At 40.1% G+C, this 24,250-nt stretch overlaps 1 protein-coding gene across 1 annotated transcript; it reads left to right on the top strand.

Moving 5' to 3' along the window:
- The first annotated feature begins 583 nt into the window (after positions 1–583).
- Positions 584–23,872, top strand: RIPK1 (receptor interacting serine/threonine kinase 1). The gene is made up of 12 exons (XM_038129182.1): positions 584–863; positions 5,153–5,364; positions 7,026–7,179; positions 8,094–8,231; positions 10,589–10,817; positions 11,648–11,797; positions 12,904–12,980; positions 16,025–16,115; positions 18,259–18,816; positions 20,344–20,415; positions 22,286–22,438; positions 23,115–23,872. The coding sequence occupies exons 2-12, from the start codon at positions 5,213–5,215 to the stop codon at positions 23,399–23,401; spliced, it is 2,061 nt and encodes a 686-aa protein (XP_037985110.1). The 5' UTR covers positions 584–863; positions 5,153–5,212; the 3' UTR covers positions 23,402–23,872.
- Positions 23,873–24,250: the final 378 nt, after the last annotated feature.

Here is a 24,250-nt window from a genome sequence, read left to right as displayed (position 1 = left end):
GTAGTTCCCATTGAGCTCGACAGGTGACAGTCACGGCGTAGCCACGATCGCGGTGCCCGGAGAGCTCAGGCAGTGACAGATAGTCTGCCGGCACCAATAGTAGTGCCTAGAGAGCTGGAGCAGCGACAGAGTCACTGTGCCCACAGCTCGACAGGTATTAGATCCACGGTGTGGCACGGATCATAATGCCCAGGGACCTCGAGCAGTGACAGAGTCACGGCGTGGCACCGATTGTAGTGCCCAGATAGCTCAACAGGTGACAGAGACACGGTGTGGCACTGATTGAACTGCCTAGATAGCTCGACAAGTGACAGAGTTACGGTGTGGCACCCATTGCAGTCCCCAAAGAGATGGAGCAGCAGCAGATTCAAGGTGTGGCATCAATCTTAGTGCCCAATGAGCTGAGGCAGTGAGAGGGCCACAGTGTGGGAGCGACTGGAGTGCCCAGAGAGCTCGGGAAGCGACAAAGTCGCTTCTTGGGAATTATCATAGCGGCCAGAGAGCTGAGGCAGAGATCGAACCACCACCGTGTAGCAGCGAGCGCAGCGCTCAGCGAGTTCGAGCAGTGACTCAGTCCCTGGGCGGCGCCCGCGCCGCTCAGTGCCTTCCGAGCCGCCTTCGCTCCGCCTCCCCCGGAACGAGGCATTACTTAGTGGCTTAGGGGGCGAACCCCACTGCCGGCGGCGCCCCGGGAAGCTGTAGGGGCCTCCGAGGCCAGAGCGCGGTAGGGCAGGAGCGCCGGAGCGGGGGCAGCTGGAGGGGGCCGCGCTGCTGCACCGAAACCGAAACCGCGGTGGCGACCCCGCGAAGGGGGGTGCGAAGGCGTCGCCACCGCGTGATCCGGAGGTCTGACGGGTTCCGAGGTGAGATGGCTCGGCGTCGGTGAAGCGCTCCGTCGCATCCCGCACCACCGTGGAGGGGCTCCCGGGCACGGGGAACGGGAAGCGCTGGGTGGGGGAGCGGGGCGTACGAGAGGAGGCGGCCGCGGCGGCAGGAAGCCGCCGGGAGGAGAAGGGCGATATGGCAAGTCGGCCAACGAGGAACTAGGCCAGAGCAGCCCTGCGTTAGGGCTTCCCGGCTCCCCGGCGAGGAGACCCCTCTGGGTGCGGCGAGGCCGCGCCGGGGCTGAGCGGGAGCACCCAGCAGCGCCTGCGGCTCCCGTGTCCGACAGCTACGGCCCGGCGAGGCGCCGCAGCCGAGACAGCCTTTTCCGATTCCCGTACGGAATCACTTTTGTGACCAGAACCGACTATAGCACCTTTGCACGGGTACTGGCTACTGCACAGATCCCATCCTTTCCTCTTCCCACGCTGCCTCTGCTCCTGTGAAAACTTGTGTTGCCTAATACCTTTGTTTCACTTGTATTGGCTTCTCCTCCCCTTCCCGCAGGATCCTTTCTGTAATCTGCTGACGATCTGACACAGATATTTTCTTTGCTATTTCCAAGCGGAAAAAAGAAAAAAAAACCTTTTCCTTAGTGAAAAGATGCATCAGCTGAAGAATCTGAGCAGAAGGGAAAGGTTTAGATGGAGTGGGTTATGACATTTACAGCAAAAGATCTGAAATATCCTGTTTTGAAACATCATTGACACAGGCAATATTTTTGTTATCAGCTGTAGCACCCCTTCTGTTTGTCTCCTGTTGGTCTTTTGGGTATACCAGCTTTGGCTTCTGTTCTTTATTCCTTCCCATTACTGACTGATAACTCCGTGGCTACGAATTTTGCTACTTGTAAAGGTGCTAATTTTCTCCAATTAAAGTTTGTAGCACCTCTTAAGAAGTTAGCTGCTGGGAGCATCATTAGACTACAAAGGCATTACAGATGTGTAACTACATCAGATCAGTTACAAATCGTTAGAACTGAGCAAAGCACTTTTGAACAGTGATTAGGAATATGACATGATGACCTAATGTACAGGTTATAATTCTCGTGAATTTACATGCCCTTTGGGTGTTAAAGGAGAGGACATAACCATGGTGTTAAAAAGGAAAATGCCACAAAGACACTTAGCGCAGTTCTGTCCTCTTCTAAAGAACACCAGTCATACTGCTGGACAGAAATTCCTCTCTTCTAGCAACTGGTATTAAAAATTTTCATAACACATGTTGGTACTTGGTATATATGAACCCAACTGAATACAAATGTTCAGAATAGTATATGGAAAAAACTGCTCTATAATTAATCAAGTACACAGATAACAGCTACTTCACAGAACATAAATTAACCACTAGAAGTATGCATAGCTTCTGTAAGGGTTGGCTAAATTAAGCTACAAAATTTCTATTCTCTTAACCACAGATACATAATTCATGAATTGGTGTGTCCTTAGTACCTAGGATACATATAAATTACCCTGTATTTCAATAAGAAGCAGTAAGGTTGGAGTGAACCTGAGTCTTTGAGGTTCTGTCCTTGTTTTTTTATAATTTGACATTTCAAGCTATCATAAGCCAATATCTCACGTTAAATAGCATACCAGAATAAGTAGTCTTTGCTTTAAAGCCTAGCTAGACATTGTTTTTCTGTGATCTTCATTCTAAAAAAAAAAAAAAAAAAAAAATCCAAAACTCTGGGTTTGAAATAAGTCATTAGATCAGACAGCTTCTATTCAGAGTACCTCATTACTTAATAAGAACATCAAAAAAAGCAGTAGTATCTTACCATGCCCAAGGGGGAAGGTTCCCGCCCATCTAGTAAGAAAATTCCCTCTTCTTGAATGTTAGCAACCTCACTTCAACAGACACGTTATGATTTTAGAAGTTATTACTTCTTTTGAATTTCCAAAACTTTTGGTCATAATGACTACATGTGGCTTAGTAGGAAGGAACAGGTAATTAACATTGTAAATAGGAACAAGGTTCTGCATTTGTTGCAGTTTTGGGCAGTGATTTTTTTTGCCAGGTTATATGGTATTGAATGCCAGTCCCAAGCTGTCGGTGGTATTAATGCAACTTTAGAGATTCACAATTCAAAAATTAACATCTACTTTGCATTCACAAGAAAAGCACATGCAGTCTTATAATTACTGTCTAGCTGCATGATTTCTGTTAGCATGGAAAAATTAACATACATAAGTGACTTCAAACTTACTCTTGGAAGGGAGACCCAGATAAAGAAGCAAGATGTTAGTTTATGCCATGTTTGACTCTGATGACTGAATTTAGGCGCTTGTACATGTGACATCCACCCCATCTGCACAAAAGTCAGTGTGACCATGCCAACAAATCCAGAGAACCATCACCAGAAACTTCCAGGGAGATGAAAGCTCAGCTATGAAAGCAGCAATGGCACTGCTATGAGTCACTTATTACCTGCTATTTCATTGGCTGTAAAGGGATTTAAAAAACAAAACAAAAAAAACCCCAAAACAAACAAACCAACCTCACAAAAAAACCAAAAATAACCACCAAAAAACCCCCCTACCACAACAAACAAAATAAGAACAATTTCCTCTAATCATTATTAGGCATAGCAGGACTTACCTTCTTACTAAATGAATGCAGCCATATCCTCAGGCCTGTGCTCATAATGCAGGCTAGCACTGCAGCAAAACAAAGCCTGCATCTTTTTGAAGTCCGTAAAGCCAAAGCAGAAAACTCTGAAGAGAAGACACTGCTCTGGGTGTAGCGAGGTTGTTCCCTATCTGTGCTACAACAACCTGTAGAGTCTCTATATGTACTTCGAAAAGAAAGCTCTTGCTCTATCTCTTCTACAGGCACAATTCATTTATTTTTTAAAAAATTAACTTATTCTTCTCTGTTTTGGTTTGTCAGTATTGAACTGACCAGACTATTTCCAACTCAGCACTGAAATGTCTGTCTTCCCTCAGGTACCTACACCGTAGATTCCAGGCTCCCCAAAGAGGCTGTGGTAATGAGGCAGTCAAAACCAGGCTGCAGCTCATGTTCACAACAACATTAAGCAATCCTTTCAATTAGAGATTGGATGATACAAGTGCACAGTAGTTTACAGGCGTTAGCAGCCATTTGTTGGTCTGGAAAAACTTGGGAGTCCCTTTGCTACACAATTTAGAGCTCTTAGTTACCCAAAGGAGCCAATCTTCTGTTGCTGGTAGTGGCACTTAGACATGGTGCCTTTCTCCCTGCTGCATCTATCTGTGTCTGTCTTGTAGTTATCCAAGATGAGTGGAAAATGAACACTCCTGCCAGTCTCTTGGACTTTGTCTTTTCTCAGCAAATGCTTTCTTTACCTGGTGTAAGGTGCTTAAGTTAAAAACTTAGTGAGAGAGGAAAAAGCAGAACTTGTTTGCTTGCACCAGTGCTAGCAAAGCAGCTTGCTGGCATGTGCTGAAGGCAGGGGCTGTCTAGCCTGGGAAACATATTAGGCAAGAGAGTACTGCAGCCTTATCAAAGGATTAAAATTATTCTGGCATCCACTTGTGTTTACTTACCCATTACTTATCTGTTACTTACCCATTTTGCAGGATCCCCCAAACTCTCTTTTTGTCTGGATGCACTTAGGAGTTACTACAAGCATTCATAATTTCTTTGTTCCTCTTCTTTTTAATGGGCAGAGAAGTTGCCATACATATTCCTTCCTAGCACTTGTCACCTTGAGATCATGTGCAAATAAGTTTCCCATAGAAGCTGAGTCCCTCATTTCACCCTCCATTCAGTTGTTTGGTTTAAGCTCTAAGCAAACCCTTTAGACCTAGGTTTGCAAAGATTCCCAAAGGTAGCTTAGGGTTATGTAGGAATCTGGGCACCTGACAGGCCCATGTTCAGGCAATTCATAAAACAAGATAGCTATTAGAATCATTAGGCACTACCTGCCTTTGGGACCATGGCTCTTGGTTTTTCTGGGATCTGGATTTTGCACATATGAAGTGTAGGGACAGTACCAATCTACTGCATATTGTATGGACAAAAACTATCAACAGCACTTTGAGATCCTCAGGTGAAGTAATGATTTTACATCAACTGAATATAACTGTAGTGGGTTGACAGGATTAATCTTTAGGTCTGATTCTGTGAGAATCGCTGCATTTTTGAGCATTGCTCAGTTTCCAACTGAGCATTCATAAGGGTCATGAGAGTTCATGTTTCTGTCCCACTCCTTCAGTGTACATTTATTTAGTGGACCAGCTGAATGCTTTCAATGACACTTCATTTTCCCTCCTTTATACTGCAGGTCCAGAAGCACGAGGGTGCTTGATTTTGTTTTAATTGCTAAGCCACAAAGACTGCAGCCATGTCTCTGGAAGACATCCACATGAACACCAAGGATTTGCATGAAAAAAAGCAACTAGATGCTGGAGGATTTGGAACAATTTCTTTATGCTTTCACAAGAAACATGGATATGTAGTATTAAAAAAAGTGTATACAGGACCACAGCGCACTGAGTAAGTTATAGATCACAGTTCTGATTTTTCACTTCAGTTGGTCTAAGTCCTTTAAATTCAATTAAGACAAACCTAAATGGAGTGTAATAATTTCAGGTCTTTGGCTTCTGGAGATATTTTATGTGAGGAAAAGAAAACAATACTAACAACTGTCCTGCAAATTTTCTTTTTCTTTCCCTCTTGAGACAACTTTTTTAGTTTAACTCATCATTCCAGTGAAGTTCCTGGTTTTTGTTACAAGGTGAGAACTATCATGAATTGTTAAGAATCAAGAGGACTCTTGCACACTTAAGGAAATGTAGGAATTCAGTGGCCACACGATATTTTCAAACTTGCAGATATGTTTTCAATGAAATTATCCACCTGTAGATATCCACTAGGAACTAAATGCACATAAATTATCAGCAGGACTCCAACCTCACGTGTGTTAATACCATGAATGTAACCCTGTCTCCCTTGAGAAAGAGCAGAGTGAGCCAAGTCCACTGATTTAATTCAAAGATTGAATTAGCTGTTGATTTCAGTGGATTCAGGTCACGTGTCAGCTCTACTACCTCACAGCCATAAGAATCCTAAAACTCTCCCATGAGTCATCCACTAGAGAGAGACAAAATTCCATGTTTTTCCTACTTTGAGTTTGAAAAATAAATTAACTGAGTTTTTATTTTGCTGGTAGAAAGCAAATTAAGAGACTGTAGTAGTTTGCAGCCTGCAATAACAGTTTGGGATGACCACAGTTAGAATGGACGAGCCTGCCTAGTGTATTTTTGGGTTTGTGCTTTTATTTTTTCATTACACAGGCTCATAATTTTGTTATTTCTTAAAATATTGAACCTTAAGTCTTTAGCAAATTTTTTAACTGAGCCTAATGCAAACAAAACGACCAGTTTCTTCTCTAGTAATACAGAGGAACACAGATGGAGAAAGCAGTTTCCTTTTAAGTCAGAGGGTAGGAAAGCATTAGGAAGCAGTATAGTTTCAATGTTTTCTTACATCCTTCCATCTGATGACTAGAACAGGAACAATAATAAAAAAACCACCCCATCTATTCATTATATAATGGATACTATCCTTTTTCAAGACCCTTAGTGAGGTCCCAGCTATGTACCTATGATTATTGATGGGTTGTACAGAAGCCGAGGTTAAATTACTGGTTACTGTTACTGTTAAACCAGTAATTGTTAGGGAATGCTGTCATCATTTAGTATGCGCGTGGCTCCCTTGTAACAAATCTGTTTTGAACATGAAGCCCTTTGGAAACAAGACCTCTATAAGTTTCCTGTACAAGAAGTAGTGGAGTGGATGATCCTTCTTGTTCCAAGGCTCTTTCAGCTCTGCCCAGATCTCACCCCAGTTAAAAGATTTGGACATCCACAGCTACCTACAAAAAGAATGCTTATGCAGTTTCTGAGAAGCAGGCCTTAAAATCAGACTGAGCAGACAGTCTCTCTTTAAAGCATTTGAGCAGAATCTTAGAGAATATAACCTGGTATGAACAAATCAGTATCAATTAAAAATCAGCTGAAGGTATGGTTAATCTTGCAGGGGTTCTAGGGATGTTGACATTTTTGGCCATGGTTTTCAACATGAATCAGTGTGATTTTCATCCCTTTGTTCTTCCCGGGCTGGCACCTAAATTCAGTGTAATTTTTGTTTTACAGGTACAATGTTTCCCTTCTTGAAGAAGGAAGGATTATGCGCAGACTGCAGCATGACCGTGTGGTAAAGCTGCTCGGCGTCATTTTGGAAGACGGAAACTACTCACTTGTGATGGAGTACGTGGACCGGGGCAACATGATGAAAGTGCTACAGAATGTGAGCAGTCAATTACTTCATCCCTTAGGGTTGGTGAGGTTTAAAGGGACAGGATGTTACTGCCATAGCCAGAGAATGGAGTCTTTAATTTCTTACTCTTTGTATTAAAAAGCCAGTGGCAGCACTGCCTTCTCTAGAGACAGCAGACAACGACAATGGCTTTCTTGTCCATCACAGAGGAGCAGACCAAGTACAAATTAAAAAGTTCTAGAAGGGCTGTAGAGATACGTGGAGAATTTGCTAAATATGTAGTAAATACTTATAAACATGGAGTGACTGTAGGATTATTTTAATTCCAAAATTTCAATCCAAGAAGGACCTTAGAGCCATAGAATATCCCTAGTTGGAAGGGACCTTGAAAGATCATCAAGTCCAAGTTGCACAGGACAACCCCAAAAATCACAACCACCCTCTGGGTGAAGAATCTTCCTCTAATATCCAACCTAAACCTCACCTAATCCAGCTTCATGCCATTCCAACATCACTGACCACCAGAGACAAGAGATCAGTGCTGGTCCCTCTGCTTCCCATCATGAGGAAGCTGGTAGACCATGATGAGGTATTCCATCAGTCTCCTCCAGGCTGAACAGACCAGGTGACCTCAGCCCTTCCTCATATGGCTTCCCCCCAGATTTTTTACCATCTTTGTGCCTTCCTTTGGAGCCTCTCTAACGGCTTTACATCCTTCTTAAATTGTGGCCAAAACTGCACGCAGTATTCAAGGTCAGGCCATACAAGCGTGGAGAAGAGTGCGACAATCACCTCCCTCAACCTCCTGGTGATGCATGTTTTCCTTACCGTAGCTTAAGCAGAGATACCCTTGGGACTGAGGAACTTTTTTTAAAGACTGAGTTTTAATTTGATTGTTGTAGTTGCATTTTTTAATGGATGTCACTTCTTCTTCTTTCTTTTAGGTCTCACTACCTTTGTCAGTGAGAGGGCGTTTCGTGCTGGAAATCACAGAAGGAATGCTTTATTTGCATGAACAAGGCTTTGTACACAAAGACCTAAAACCAGAAAACATCCTTGTGGACAGAGACTTCCACATTAAGGTATTTGTTAGAATGTGAATGGAGAAGGTTGGTGATTTGGGTTGAAGAACCCACCACAGCCATGCTGGTTAGAGTTCCTAACTTGGTGGAATTGGTAGATGAATGCATTTGTGGTTTAGTGAGTTGTCACTGAGAGAGTGTTCCCTGGATCACTGATACAACCTCGGAGTCTGAGATTTGCATTATTTCACAGTATTCCTCCAAACTGTGAAAAAACAATCACTGAGGGCATTAAAAAAATAATGTTGGTGAGAATTAACAAGCTGTAAATAATATAACAATTAGAAAGATGAAAAAAAATGTTAATATGGAGTTTGAAACAAAATAGAATGTTTTATGGATGATGTCTTTTGTCCTTTATTGCTGTAATTTCTCCTCCTGCCTTCACTTCCTTTTTTTATTCCTTTCTTTCTTTCTTCTGTTATCTTCTCCTCTTTTATATCCCTCTTTTCCCTTAGTCATCATTTTAAAATGACATCCAGGAGCTACAAAAAAACCCCATCAGGACGCTACTTCAAAGAATGGTTTATAAGCCTATTCCAAAGCCCTTCTATTAACTTTAGTGAGGCTTTGGATCAAGACACATAAATAGAGAGGCTACTGCGGAATAAACCTGAGGGGAATTTGCAGCAGTCCTCATCAAATATCCTGTCTCTAGTCAAGGTGAGTTGTTGAAATAATGACCCCATTACAGTTTGAAACTATAGATTTCTGTGAAGAGAACTCTGTCATTTTCTATTTCTCACACATAAATTAGTAAGTAGTTCTTCAGCAAGGTTAATATAGTAGCAGGTACAGTATGAGCAGCTTGCAGATAAGAATTACAAATTTATTTCTTTTCCAGAAATAAAAACCCCATCATGATCTGCTTTAAATGTAAATTGTATGGGGAGTTGGGTTTCAGCTTGCTTATACAGACAGGACCAAACTAGACTATCATCTCATTTCATGACAAACTGATCTGGAACGCAGCATCAAATTCAGAATCAGATACAACTTCCTTAAGTAGCTTGATCAAAAATATAATTTAAGGCAGCTGTTGTATTAGCTATCTGCTTGAATATGTCTAACATTGTCATTAATTAGAAAGGGAAATAGTTGTTCCAGGAAATGGTATATGTAGAAAGATTTGTCATATCCTTCTCTATCACTACACCTTCTCGCATTTGTAGACATGAACCTGGACTCCTACTTCCTCAACAGAATGTTGCCTAGATTTTCCTCTGAATACACAACCTCTAAACGTAGCCCAAGGCTTCAGAAATTCAAGAGGAACAATAAGCTAGTTAGAGGCAATAAGAGAGAAAAGCGAGTTAGAAGTGAGGCAAGGTGTCATCTCGCTTTTATCTGAAGTAATTGAGTTACACAACTCTGTTTGACAGCTTCCTGTGGCCAAGAGAGACAGGCCCATTTTCTTTCAGTTTTCCTCTCCTGTTGACCTCCTGTTCCCTTGTGTTAGCACTGGTGCTAATGTTGAACAGCCTGTCTTGATTTAGGAAGCCAAACCAGCAGATTACCATTTACCTTGTTGGCGGTGCTATCCTTCTGTTGGGGAGCACTTGGTTCAGCAAGCTGCTTGACTTGCACTAGGTCTTCCCAGGTAAGTGTCAGTCCTGGAACAAGAGGAGCAGAGGGAGCACATAATTTGAAACAGGGAGAGAGGAGGGAAGGATTACTTTCTTCATCACCAGCCATTAGTCTAGTTGCAAAACTGCACCCTAAAGTTTCAATAATATCACATTGTCAAGCACACAGTACCCAGATATCTCTGCTTTAACCTATTCCATGCTATTCTTTTCCATGTCTCTTTGTCATACATCTCACATCATTTTAGATCCTCTTCTTTCCCTCTTCTGAAGGAGGATCTAAGGTGGTTGAGTTAAATGGAATCTGAATGGAAAGGGCAATGAGAGAGGAGGTGTATCTGCCCATCTCATAGATTGATTCTAGGTTTGAATCTTAGATTCTTCTGAATCTTAGAATCTTCTCCTAAGAATCTTCTGTTCTCCTATGAGTGCTGCAAGCCGACCTCACATAAGACTGCCAATATGAGTGAAACCAAATTTCTTCAATCCTCACATTGTGCAAGTGTTCCACAATTAATAATAAAAGTTCAGCCTAATGGCTCCCAATTGGCAGTGATACTTTATTTAGAACAAAAACCAAACCAACCAACCAACCAAAGAAAAACAAGAAAAAAAATCAGTTTGTTTTTCTTAAGTTGTATTTTTTCACTATTTAATTTTTAGATAAGTTATTATATTAGTATTAAGGCTTGATAAAATTGAGCACTGAATGCAATACTTGTTTATCTCGTCTTCATTACAGTGCTAGCTCTGATGTGTCTCATTTTTCAGATTGCAGATCTTGGCGTTGCCTGCTTTAAGAGCTGGAGTAGGCTGACCCAAGAAGAAACTGTCCGACAGAAGCAAATGAAGAGCGCTTACCAGAACAATGCTGGGACTCTTTTCTATATGGCCCCAGAGCATTTACGTTGTGTTAATGCTAAACCAGTAGAGAAATCAGATGTTTACAGCTTTGGCATTGTGATCTGGGCAATTTTTGCTAACAAAGAGCCATATGAAAGTACGTTATTTCCCAAAGGATGCTATCAGAAAAATAAGTTACAAATATTAAGTATTTAATGTTATAAAATTGAGATTAGTAGATTGCATCACCTGTGGCCTAGAATAGCACTGGTTTGGCACCTCATGGCCAGTCAGAGGAATTAGTTGCATCATTCCTGACTTAGAAGCATGGACAAGAACATCCAAATGAAATGCCGCCATAAGCTGAATGTGCTCACATCTACATGGTGTGGGCACAAACCAGACTTGGTGGCAGAAATTAGGCAAACCTCAGGTGGGCCAGGATGGAAACTTTGATGGACACTATTTCCTGAGGTAGACTAGTTACACGTGGAAATGAGAATGATCTCACAGTAGTTACTGATTCTCAGCTGTGTGGTGCTGATTTCTCAACATGTACCAATGGGCTTATGTAAAACTATAGGAGCCCACTGTGGAATTACAGAGTAGCATGTTTATAATTTGGAATGAATTTTTTGCTATTTCAATGGCTAAATGTTTCCTGTGTGGCCATCTTTGTGTTCATATCTAGTGCAGAGCTGATGCACCTGAGAAGCAGGTTCTAGAGAGGTACATCTGTCACCCTTACTTACACTGCACGTGTCTTACATATAAAAGTAAATCCATTAATCTTAAAATAAATCTCTACTCCATGGAAGTCAGGGCAGTGGATTCAAATATAAAAGATTTGTAGCTGTAACCTGGACCTCTTTGAAATCATGTTTTACGTACCCACAAACATACAGGGAGCTTCTTAATTGTTTCTTTTACCTATGGAAAGGTAGCAAAACCCATGAGCATAACCTGATACGAAATTTTATTTTTCAGATGGTATAAATGAAACCCAGATTTGCTTTGGCATCATGAATGGAAACAGACCAGACGTAAAGGAGATCAGTGATAAATGTCCAGTGGAAGTTATTGACTTAATGGAGCAATGCTGGCATCAAGATTCAGAGAAACGTCCAACCTTTGCAGGTAAGGCATTACTTTAGGATTTGTATTTGTTTGTGTCCATTGATAGCTTATAATGCAGCAAAGCAAACCTGAGTATTTTCCTCTTGAAATAAGGTGGGGTTTTTTTTGAAAACTGAAATAGCCATGCACATGTTCTGTAAAGCATGCTCTCTATACTATGACCAAAAATGGGATCTGATCCAGCATTTATAGGTTTGAGAAATCCTAGTAAGTGAATCCTAGTAAGACACTTTATCCCTGATAATTTCTTTTCAGCATAGTATAATCTCATTGCTGAAATTTACATAAAAACTTACATCAAGGGATATAGTATATCTTGACCATAACTGAGAAAATATCCTATTCAAAATACTTTCGATTCAAAAGCTAGTTTGAATCCTTCCATAAACAACATGCCTGATTTTGACAGCTAATCATCCTTTCATATGGTCAGATGGCAAAACACTTCCAATCAGTAGAAGTCTTGGCTGAATGGTCTGGGAAGGAGGCTAAGAGCAAATAAGTAAAAATTCTATATCGCATTGTCTCTTTTTTCTGCCTCAATAGAGAGTGCCAAAAAAACCGAAAAAACCCCAACAACCCAGAAAAACCCAAAACAACAAAAAGAGGAAAAAAAAAAACCCAACCCACAATAAAGACCCCAACAAATAACAGGAAAATGAGGTTTGTATTTAGACAGGGGCACCAACAGCTTCTTGTACAGCAGGCATGCACTTGAATACTCAGAGGAAATATGTATCCCATGAGGAACCCACCTACTATCTCCATATTAAACACATATAATCTGCTGCTAATAGATTAAGTTTATGCTTGTATCGGATCTTCGCTTCTAATTTTCTCATATGCAAGTAAAGGAAAGATGCTCTCAGCTACTGATCATAGCAATAAAAAGCAATACAACAACAACAAATCCCTAGGAGTCATCCTGTTCTTGTTACTGTTTGAGACTAAATGTACAATGTGAGCAAATTACAAATGTATGTATACCTTTCTTGTATCTTAGAAGTCTTCATTCTTCATTCATTTCCATCAAGATTCTAAACAGTACAAGTCACTTTTACTTTGCTTTGAAAACCATTTTCAATTAGTTCTTTTATTTTTTGCAGAAATCAGTGAAAGATACAAGCCATTTTACTATGAAGAACTAGGAAAAAATATTGAAGAAGATCTAAAGAATTTAAAAGTGAGTAGCTTTCTAAGCATTTTAAGGTTCCCCACATCCCTTCTTCCCAGCCCCAGTTATGGCCAGATTCTGCCACTTCAACACTGATCATGCTTGACTGATATGATATTCTGCTGTGATAAAATAGCTGGATTTGCGAATGAGGGCAGAGCAGTGCATGTCATTTATCTAAACCTTCAGCAGGTTTTCAACACTCTCTCCCAAACTATTCTTGTATCCAAGTTCAGATGTTGCTGTCTGGATGAGTAGATGAAAACAAGCTGGATGGTGAGTCCCAGAGGAGAGCAGGTGATGAGTCCTACTTCACCCGTAGGCCAAAAGCAGCTGCAGGAGTGCAGGGGGCTGGGACCTGACCTGGTTTACTCCTCTGTCAGTGACCTGACAGAAGTGATGAACACACATAAGGTGTGCACTAAACTAGAAGGACTAGTCAAGACAGACACAAGGACAAGGCTCATAGCTGCAGGCTGGAGGAATGTAGTGACAGAAACCTTGTGAAATTCAGAAAGCACAAGAGGAATGTGTTGCACCTGGGGTTAAATTACCCCTGGCTTCAGGGGCTGCTTAGCCAGGGAGCAGCACTGCTGAGAAGAACCTCAGGGTGGTGGAGAGCAGCGACCTGGGCACCAGCCACAGCCTGCCTGGCACCAGCAGTGTCACAGGCAGCAGATCTGCTCAGACCCTGTTAGTCCTAACAGGAGATGGGAATTCAGCCCAGACATGCAACGGCTTTGGAAGACAAAGAAATAGCAACCTGCCCCTATGTGTGAGGAGTCTGAGAAACAGAGCCAAGCTCTTCACAGCAGCACATTGTACGAGGACCAAAGAAAAAAGACAAAAACGGAAACAAGAGAGACTCAAACTTGGATGTAAGAGTGAAATGAAAAAAACCCAAAACTTTTCCCTCTGAGGAGAGCAGAGCAGTGGCACAAGTTACCTGAGGAGGTTGTCAAGTCACCATCATTGGAGATTTTTAAACCTGACTGCACAAAGCTCTGAGCTACCAATTGTGATCCCACAAGTGGCCCTGCTTTGAGCAGGAGGTGGGCCCAAGGTCTGTTTCCACCTGAGGGGCATTCTGTGATGATATTTTGCAAAAGCTCCTCATACATCCACTAAGTCTTACTCATTAAATACAATGTTATTCCTATAAATTCAAAAGTGGCAGAATCTGATTTAAAGTAACTTCATAAATTCTTGGTAATTTTTGCCCTGCCTTCAGGCTGTGTCTAATGAGTCTCAGCCTGCTTGAGACCAGGAAGCTATTCCACAGTAATATGAACAGGAAAAAGTTAAATTCAGATCATTTTCCTGGGTGTCCAAGTTGGTTTCTCTTACTTTTCTGGCTGTAAGTTGAAAAACTGTGATTAAAAGAATAATTTCCTGACTGAAAATAAGATAATCAGAAGTTCTTGAACAACTGGGCTGGTAATGGAGCCTTTTTATCACAGATATTATGAATTTAATCACTTGACTGTATAGAATTCACTCACAGACAATACAGATAGTATTCTTAACTAAGAAAAAAAACCAAACCAAAACAGAACAAACTTCCTTGTGAAACCATTCTTTCACTTTTTTTTTTTTTTTTAAGTGCTTCCTTTTCACCAAGTCTTCAATTGTGGAAATAAAAATTACTCATTTCATGTGATTTTTATGAAGCACCAGTAACTGTTAAAAAAAGCAACAGAGTTTTGCAAAGTGAAATTGATGAAACAGATTTCTAGGACTGATTCGATCAAACTCCCAGTATGAACTGTATAGATGTCCAATTTATGACAGCGACCCCAAATCAGGACCATGGCAAATTTTACTACATGCATTAGCTCTCTGCAGGTGCACCTCTCATATCATAGGGACAAAATTACTATTTAGGAAACGGGGCTGTGAGTTTATTACTTTCTCAGGAAGGAAAGCATCCATTACAATCCGGGCACAGATTGTGAAGAGTGGATCCAGTGCAAGTCACTATGTGAATTACAAGTACAGCTTCAGTAGCATGGCTTAGAGAGTTTGGGCATAGCCTCCCTGCTGCATGCCCAGCAATCATGGAAGCCTCCTAACTAAAAGGATCACAGAATCACAGAATGGTTGAGGATGGAAGGGACCAGAAGTCATTTGGTTCAACCCCCCTGTTCAAACAATTCCATTACTCAAGTAAAATCTATGGAGCTATGGTTGTAACATGCGTTAGAATGTTACCTTTTGCTTTTGGAGGGAAGTAGATTTTTTGGGAAGAGATAGGTAGGAATTGTTTGGTTTTAATCTGTGAAAGTACTTACTGGATTTAATTTTTAAAAAAAAACACTAACTCAAACTCCACTTTTGGAAATTATGAGTAAGCAGCACTTGAGGAAGTTGAGAAATAATTTTTCCAGGATAATAAAAAATTACTTCCAGCAAAGCCTGAATAATGGGAACATCGAAAGAGTAGAACAGGAGTAGATTTTGCCTTCACTCTAGTTATGTGAGGATGAGGGTTATAGAAAGAAAATTGCACTGCTTCTTTCTGAAAATTTACTCCAAACTCCTTATTTCTACTAACCTGCGTTAAAGTCAATGTGCCTATACCTGAATGTTAACTATTTCTCACCTCTTCTTGCCTGTTGATGAATGAGCTTATTAAATATAGATCCCCAGATCAGGATGCATGTTTTCTACCTTTACCTTAGCAGCATCCCTTCACTGAAATTGCTGGCCAAAAGTCTGGCTATTAAATACAAGTCAGACAATCCAGAGCCACTCTGGATTAAGGTCACATTCATGTAGGAAAAGGTATTGTTTGGCCAAGTCAGAGTATTATATACTGCTGTTATACTGCAGTCCTCCCACCCTTCATTGAAGAAAAGATTCTGCCCACCTGTAGCAAAGCAATGGGTATTTCCTGTCAGGCTGTGCACTCTGAAGGAGTATGGGATCTTTTCCCAGAGATTGTTTCAGCCAGGTCACTTCACAGTGAAGCTGTGCTGCTTCATACCCTACAGGTACTCCCTTTGTTTAAGCTTTTGCCTATAATTTGATCATTTGATCTTTCTCACATGCAGAAAATGTGGCCTGATTCAAACGAACTGCAGCATAGCATGGAGTCCCTTCAAATAGATGCTGTACCAGAAGACAGCAGCACTGGTCAAGTAGGTAAGTCACTAGCACATAATTATTCTGTGTATTTGCCAAAGATAAAGTTATGTACAAAGCAAGTAACCTTACCATTAAGGGTTATTAAGAGACTCAATTATTCAGCACCTCAGAAAGAATTGTTATCACTGAGATCTTACTTGCTCCCAGAAGTTACACTTAAAATTTCCATCTCCTTTTACACTTATATGCTTTCCTCTTCCATGCCAAAAATTTTGTTCAACATTAAGTTTTACAGTGGTCGCTTTGATAATTACTTTTCATACTTACCTTTCTTCTCATCTTTTTAGTCATGCCAACTTCTTGATTTGTTAGCTTTAATTTCATTAAGACTGTTCTTTTTCCCCCTCCATCCTTTCTTATGAATGCTCTGAACATGACCAAGATACATAATTGTAAATTATTCCTTTGTTTAGGACTTTGCTCTCTAAGGAATCTGAGGAACACTAGTAGACAGGGGTTTTTTTCTGTCATACTTTCAGCAAATCTTGGATGAGTTGTATGTTTTGCAATTTGATAGAGCTGGCTCTCTAATATGTGATAATATATCTAATATGATATAGTTAGAGTTTTGTAGTAGTGTATCTGGAATTCTCTTACCAAAGTTTAATGTCAAGAGACACAGGATCTCACTTGCAACACTGATTTACAAGAAATAATTTAAAAATCCAGTAGAAACAAAATTCTGCTGAGTTATCTAAGACATGATTAAATTAGTAATGTTAAATTGTATCATGCAACTAATAAATCTTCCCCAAAGCCTGGTTTCCCACACTGTTCCTCAGTAGAACTGATGGGCTTAGGGCAGCCCCACTGCTCTGTTTTTAAGTGACTGTAGCTACATTTCCTGCGCCGAAAGAATCAGGTATGACTGCTGCAGTTTGCAGATGCTCTCATGTTTTAAGTACAAAAAACTTTGTTGTGAATCTCCAGTACAGAAAGATGCAGTCTTGGCCAGACTGTCAGTCAAAGGCAGGGGTTTTTCTTGAGTCAATGGACATCACTCAGACAGTGGTAGTGAAAGGCATCCCACAGAATTTGTTCATACATCTCAAGCTTGCCTTGGAGAGCAGATGCCATATAGTTTATGCTAATACTGAATTGCTAAGAGCTGTCACTTTGCATGGGGTTATTTTGTATTAGCCTCCCACTCCCTCTCTAGCAGTGGTAGCAAAATAAGCAGAGCAAGTCTGACTGAAAGTGTTCTAATATAGAGCCATCCAAAGGAACTAGTTTTGGTCCTGCCTGATATGGGCTGAAATAATCTAATTTGGAGGGGAACCCAGTTCACTACCATTATATGAGCTAAATAGAAGCACATACGTACACTTTATTCCAGTTTTACAGTGCTCTGTAAGTGTCCCTTGCTTCAAGCAATGTATATTTTCTAGAAAAGTATGAAGCTTTCAGAACTTTAGGAAATCATCTGTAGTCCTACCCTTAAAAAAATAATGGCAAGTAGTAACAAACATACTTTTACGTTTCTTATTCAGTCTCAGAATGCTACAGCATCATACAGATTATAACTCCATCTAGCTCAATTCTGAAGTAGAGCTTCCTTTGATACTGAGAATTAGGTTGAAAGGTATAGATGACACAGAGTATTTTATCTGGTAGACATTACTTGTAAAAATGTAATCTTTGGAAGAATATTCATCATGACGTAGCCATACAGGACAATTTACATAATCATTTTAAATAAGAATTACACATGTTATTACAGTGGCATTATTTTCCATGCTGTTACACCTCAGTTTTGCACTGATCAAACTCCAGTTAATGCCAGAGGAGACACACCAGTAAATCACATCCTACAAATGCCTCTAGGAATGTTTGTTTCAATGGTTGAAAACTTGATATCAATACAAGCAAAGTACACAGTGAATTCTCACACTACTCAAGATAGTGAGATTTTAACACTGATAGCTTAAGCAAACCTGTACTTCCTAGATAAAAATCTGTTCTACTTGTCAGCAAAGCTGTGTTTTACTTTATAGAATGTCTTATGCTGGAAGCAATGTTTTCTTGAAACCTTTTAGATATACAATAATAATAAAGTAGGTTAATAGATCTTACTGTCATTGCAACAAGTTAAATACTTGCATTTGAATGTTTTCAAACATTTTATGTTCTTCCCTTTCAGATCAGCCTAATTCTCTACACAGCTCTCAGGGTCCCATGACCAGTGAGGTTAATGAAGCCCTGTTTGCTGCCTCCCCTGAGAACCAGCCCGTTGAGAGCTGTGAGACCTCATTTGCACCTCCTGATAATCTGGAAAGAAAACTTCAGCATGAATACAACTACCACGCCTTTGGGAGCCGGATGGATAAAGCAGTTCCAGCTGTGCTATACAGCCCTGAAATGATAGAGGAGGAAAGGAGAAGGAGAGTTTCCTGCGATCCGTTTGCAAAGCCATCTCCTCCTTCTCAACTGAGTGAACTGTATCCAAGAGCTGAAAAAACAGGATCAAACACTAATCCATATTTCTGGCCAGCTGCAACAACACCAATGTGGGGAAATTTAGAGGTCTTTTATGGCCCCAATCCCAACAGTCTTTCAACAGGAAACCTGGTGGATGCCTATGGATTGCATTCAGCCAATAACTTTAGCCTAAGTAAACCTCCTGTGCCAGAATCTGGACAAAACCTGAGGTCACCGACCAATGTAAACTGGTTTTCGAAGAATTCAGACACAGATACAGGTGCGATTCCTCCTTCTCCAACAGCTATGTTTCTGAAAACACACTTTTCCTCTATTCAATGAAGTGGCTGAGAGAGTTTTGTAGCTCAGGGAACAGCCTTCTTATTGCAGGCTGATCTGTATTATAGGAAGGGTGAATTTTTTTCATTAAGTTCTCTTTGTTGACTCAAAGTTAAAACCCTCTAGCTTTGACTTCATTATGCTGCTTTCACTGATGTCAGGCTGCCAATTTCAAATGAACCACTTCTAAAGCATCAGTGTAACAGAAGAGTATGAGACCCAACAAGCTGACTCTACCAGCCAAGGAAGAGCAGACAGCAAGTACTGCTAAAGCAGCTCCCAAAACCAGGAGCTGCTACCAGTCATTCTAGGAGAGCTGAGGAGAACTTTGACTCTCAAAACTGTAACATTCATACCACAGGTTCTACTCATGCAGAAACAACACTTGTAGCATTTCAGAAAATAGATGGGTATTTTTTAGCTTGGCTTGCAGCAAGCTGAGAGACTCCCAAACCTAGGGAGCCAGCAAGGAGCCAAGGCTTGTAACTGGTTTCTCCAGAGAGCTCTGCCTGGTGCTGACAGAGAACTTCTGTTGGTGTTTGCTGGTAAGCCATGGAGTAGAAAGGTATGGAGACACAGAAGGAAGAGAATATTGGGCATTAACAGAACATATAAATAAGGGATGACTGAAGACCTACAAGATACAGCTTTGAGGAACTAGAGACAGTATGAGATGCCTGCTCCTAGTCTTGGATATTTTTAGCATGGTGTTATTTTTCAGATCATCTCTCAAGAAAATGAAGGATGCCTAGCTTTTTACAAGCAGAATGCCATAAAGGTGTTTTTCTGTTAAATTATTTATGCAGAGGCTGTGATTAGTTGTTTATGTGAGTTTATTTACTGAAATGAATCCAAGGGCTGTCATGTCAGAAAGGCAGGCATTAGAATTTTCAACATTACTAATAAAGGAAAATCTTCTGTTTGAAAGAGATAAAGAAAACATATATTATAGGAAGGCTGTGTGAAATAGTGTAGCAGATACCAGACTGAGGTGCACAAGAGCTGCATTTCAGTTCCTTACTGACTTGTTGGGTGACTGTAACCCATCTGCTCTTGCTGTCCCCAGTATGAGGTGCAGAGCTCATCTATGAGCATCTAAAAACTCACACTTGGGAATTTGGAATTTGCTGGTTTGAATACCTCATGCATGCAGCTTGGTCTGTAATTGCAGTGTGCAGTGATTCCACACTTCCAGGTATTCCTACATCCACATGGAAGCCCATTGTCCTCACTGAGATCCAAGGATGGTTAAGGTTATTAATAACTCAGCAAAACCTCACTAAGATCATTGCTTAAACTAGAGTTATTCAACGAGACACAATGCTGCTAATTAAAAAGCTTCTCATCTCTGTATTTAAGAGCACTGTATATTCACATTGTTACAAATATGGCAGCCATTGTTAAGTATATCTACTTTTCCATTTACATAATGCTTTTGGCATTTCTTTGTTTTTTTCTCTTTCTACAGGTTACAGGGATTCCCCTTCTTTCACAAGGGGAACGTTTGCATACTCTCCTAGTGCACCCAGAGTAAGCCCAGGTAAGTGCTGTGGCCTTCATTTGCCCGGTAGCCAACAGGCTGTGCATTACATCCTTACCAGGAAAGCAAAATACTTCAGGAACTTGAAATAATTTCTGTTATTGCTTAATACCTCTAATTATAGCTGAAGTTTTCAGTATCAATAGGTCAAACTTAGTCCTGTCTCTATCAGGACCTAAACATACCATTAAATGTGTATTTGATAAATCAAGGACAACATACTCTTTAATGTAAGAACTTTAAAAATATGAGACCATTGTAAGATCCCCTGTACACCTAAACTAGTCACTTCCTTAGACAAAACTTCAAGTTGCTGTCTGTCTGCCCAGCTCTGGAACCACACACACATTTGGGACACACTGTCCTATCTTGCTCTACATTTTAATACAAATTTCTAGCTACAGGCTTCATGCTGATCAGCCTTTGCTGGGGCACAGGTCTCTACAGTTCTACTGGCTTGAACCCCTAAAATCATGTAATATCCTTCAGGAGTTACTAATATATTCTCCTTTAAGGTTGTGTTGCTTGGGGCACTCTGAATTCTTTAATTAACCCTTTCAAAGGTTTGTCCAGTTTCGAAGTGGTCTACACTACAAAGAAAACTTGAAAGAGCAGGTTTCTGTCTTCTTGACTCTGCACCCCTTAAATGATGGCCCAAACCTGAGAAGATGCAAAGTGTAAAGGCTTGGGAAAGGAGATTTATAAGCACAGAAAGTTTTCCTGTTAATACTGCAATATTGACAAAGTATGTGTATACATTTTCATATGTTATGCTAAATTCATTTTGTTGCCAGATAAGGACATAGCAAACACGAGGTTTCTTTATATTTTTAACTACAAATATGATGTGTTTCCTGAGTCCTGTGGCTCTTAAAAAAAAATACAGGAATCATAATGTTATGAGTAGAAGTAATAATGTTATGAGACATGATGAAATGCATTCCTTTTTTGCAACTTCATTAATCTAATCATGCATACATATATTTCTGACTTGCAGTCCTAGGTTAATTATTAAGTATATTATTAATTACATATTAAGTATATTAATTTATATTAAGTATACTTAGATTTTCATACATGTTTCATTCATATTTCATTCATATTTCACATTGTAATTGAGTGTGTAGCAAGGATGTAACCATGATTCTGGGTTTTTAAATACAGAGCTTGGTGTCTCGTTTTAAGTGTAGTTAAAGTATACTTCAGTTTTAGATCCAGGTTGTGAGATTGACCATTTAAGCTAGAGTTAGAATGCTTAGTGAATAATTATTCAAGCAGAGTTCAGAAAATACTGTCAAGAGAACAGAAAACTGACATCACCTAAAATGAATAGTGACTTAGCTTCATGCTGCATGTGGAAATCAGACAACAGTAAACCAAAGATCAAATTATGTGTTTTACTAATAATATTTTATGAGCAACGTGAAATGATTTGCTGTAGTCCCACAGAACTCAGAAGTCATAACTGTAAGCCTGAACTTACATCTATGAAAAGTAAAGCTGAGAGGCAGAAGTGAGGCTTTAAAATTTAAACAACAAGAGCATTCTAGTCAAAGCTGACCTCCTGAAGCTGTTAGGCAGCAGAAAGCAAGATTGCTACTATGCATTCCCAAGGCACAGAGGACATTATTTACAGTCTAGTAACTATCACCGTGGTTATGGCACTCTGTCATAAAATAGACTGGGCTTTCACTAAAGTACACTTGTGTCACACTGCATAGTGAAAATACACTCACACCACAGTTGCCAGTAAATGGTTACTCCTGCATCAAGTGCAATTAATATCACTCCCCTTATTAGTGGAGCTTTTCCCTCCTTTTGTTACTTCTTGACATTTGAACCTTATGCTGTTGTTTGTAAATTTGTACAGACGATTCAATCAAGTACAACATAACTAACAGCTCTGGAATTCAAATTGGATCCTACAATCACATGAAAATTGAAGAGCAGAATCCGCATGTCAGCACTTGTTCTGTTGCTATGGAAGAAATTTATACTCATTATGAAGCAGAGGGTGTATTTGGTAAGAGAAATATCTCCCTAGTTTTCATGTATTCACCCCATATAATTACCTGAGAACCATTTGGTTTGGAATGTATAAAACACTCACACTGGCAGAAGCAAGGCTAGGATTGGAGATCCTCACCTGACTTCTAGTTTAAATTGTAGAATATCCTGAGTTGGAATGGACCCATGCAGATCACAGAGTCCAGTGCCTGACACGACACAAGGAAAAGTAAAAGTTAAACCGTGTAAGCAAGAGCCCAACAACTTCATTCAGATAAAAGTTTGACAATTTCAAAATGTACTTTATTTTCATTGGTCAATACTGAATTAAACTGTCTCTGTGTATTCCTAAGTAACATTTGTGTCTCAGAATATAAAACATATACAACTCTTTAAGAACCCTAGAAAGGTTTTTTTCAATCTTGCAGGTTTAAGTGACAGCCTATGATAGCTTCAGATCAAAGAGCAAATCCAGCAACTGACCCATGAATACACGTGTTCTGTCTGGACATTTCTTGCCTGCCATCACTGGATTATGCTGCCTCCATGAAATCCACTTCTGATTGCATCACTAAAATTCTGTCTCTAGATATTACCAATAAGTATTTGGGGGAGGACGAGAGAGAGAGAGAGAAAGGAACAAAAGAACTATTGAAAGATGCAATTTTCTTATACTCCTCTTCTTTTTGCAGACAATACTACTGTCCTGACAGAAAAGCATTTGAATCTAGTGAGAGAAAAGCTGGCTAAGCAGTGGAAGCACTGTGCTCGGAAACTGGGCTTCGGTGATCCTGAGATTGATGAAATTGATCATGACTACGAACGAGATGGACTAAAAGAAAAAGTTTACCAAATGCTGCTCAAGTGGGTAATGAGGGAAGGTGCCAAAGGTGCTACAGTTGGAAAACTTGCCAAGGCCCTCTTTGGCTGCCAAAGACTGGATCTCCTTAGTAGTTTGATGCAAATTCAAGAAGAATAAGTCTACTGAGAACAGACTTTTCGGAGCTCTCCTTTTTGCACAGACTTTTTGGAACATATTTTTTTACCAACCAACCTCCAATAAATCACAAAGTTCATGTCACAATATTTTGTCTTCCAAAGGATAAAAAAAAAAAGCACCTTCCTTCCAAATGGAGCAATTGTCCAAAGACAACAACAACAAAATGCAAGACAAATATCAATTCAAGGAGAATGCGTTACACAAAATTTCTACATTCTAATCTTGAAATATGTTGGTAGTCTTGTTTCATTCCGAAGATTGACCTACTGATTGAAAAACTTGTATAGAAACCAAATTCAACCCTTACATTTTGCCAAAAGTGCCAATATTATCATGCCAAGTATTTGACTGGTCGAAGTCAATTCTACTTTTCAAATATTTTTATAATTTTTATTAAATATAGATGTATAGAATTATGCAAAACAGCAGCATAAATAAAAGCAAAACCTATTTCTGGCTTTAAAAGTCTGTAATTGATATTTTATAGTAATAATGTTGCATTCAATTTTTAGATTGGTAGAAAAGATTTTTCAGGGTAAGAGTCTCATCTGCTTTATGAAATACTGAAAAAATAAGTTACATCAGTATGCAATCCAAATTAAAATCTCAAGAATACAAGAGTTTTGGGAAGGGAAAGGTCCCTTACTACCTTTTGACTGAAGACCCATTCTGCTACCTGCTCTGGAGGCTCAGTGTCACTACATTCTGAATCTCTTAGGCTGCATTTATATTAGTTGGTCAAATGTGTCTGGAAATGTTACTAGATGCTGAGGTTAAGTGGTCATGCTGCAGCCTGCTGCCAGAATAGCACATTCTTTAAACCTCCAA

This window comes from Motacilla alba, chromosome 2 (genome assembly GCF_015832195.1).
Source record: "Motacilla alba alba isolate MOTALB_02 chromosome 2, Motacilla_alba_V1.0_pri, whole genome shotgun sequence".
Lineage (NCBI taxonomy): Eukaryota > Metazoa > Chordata > Aves > Passeriformes > Motacillidae > Motacilla > Motacilla alba.
Note: the sequence above shows the minus strand (reverse complement) of the source record. Positions and strands in the feature narration are given on the sequence as shown.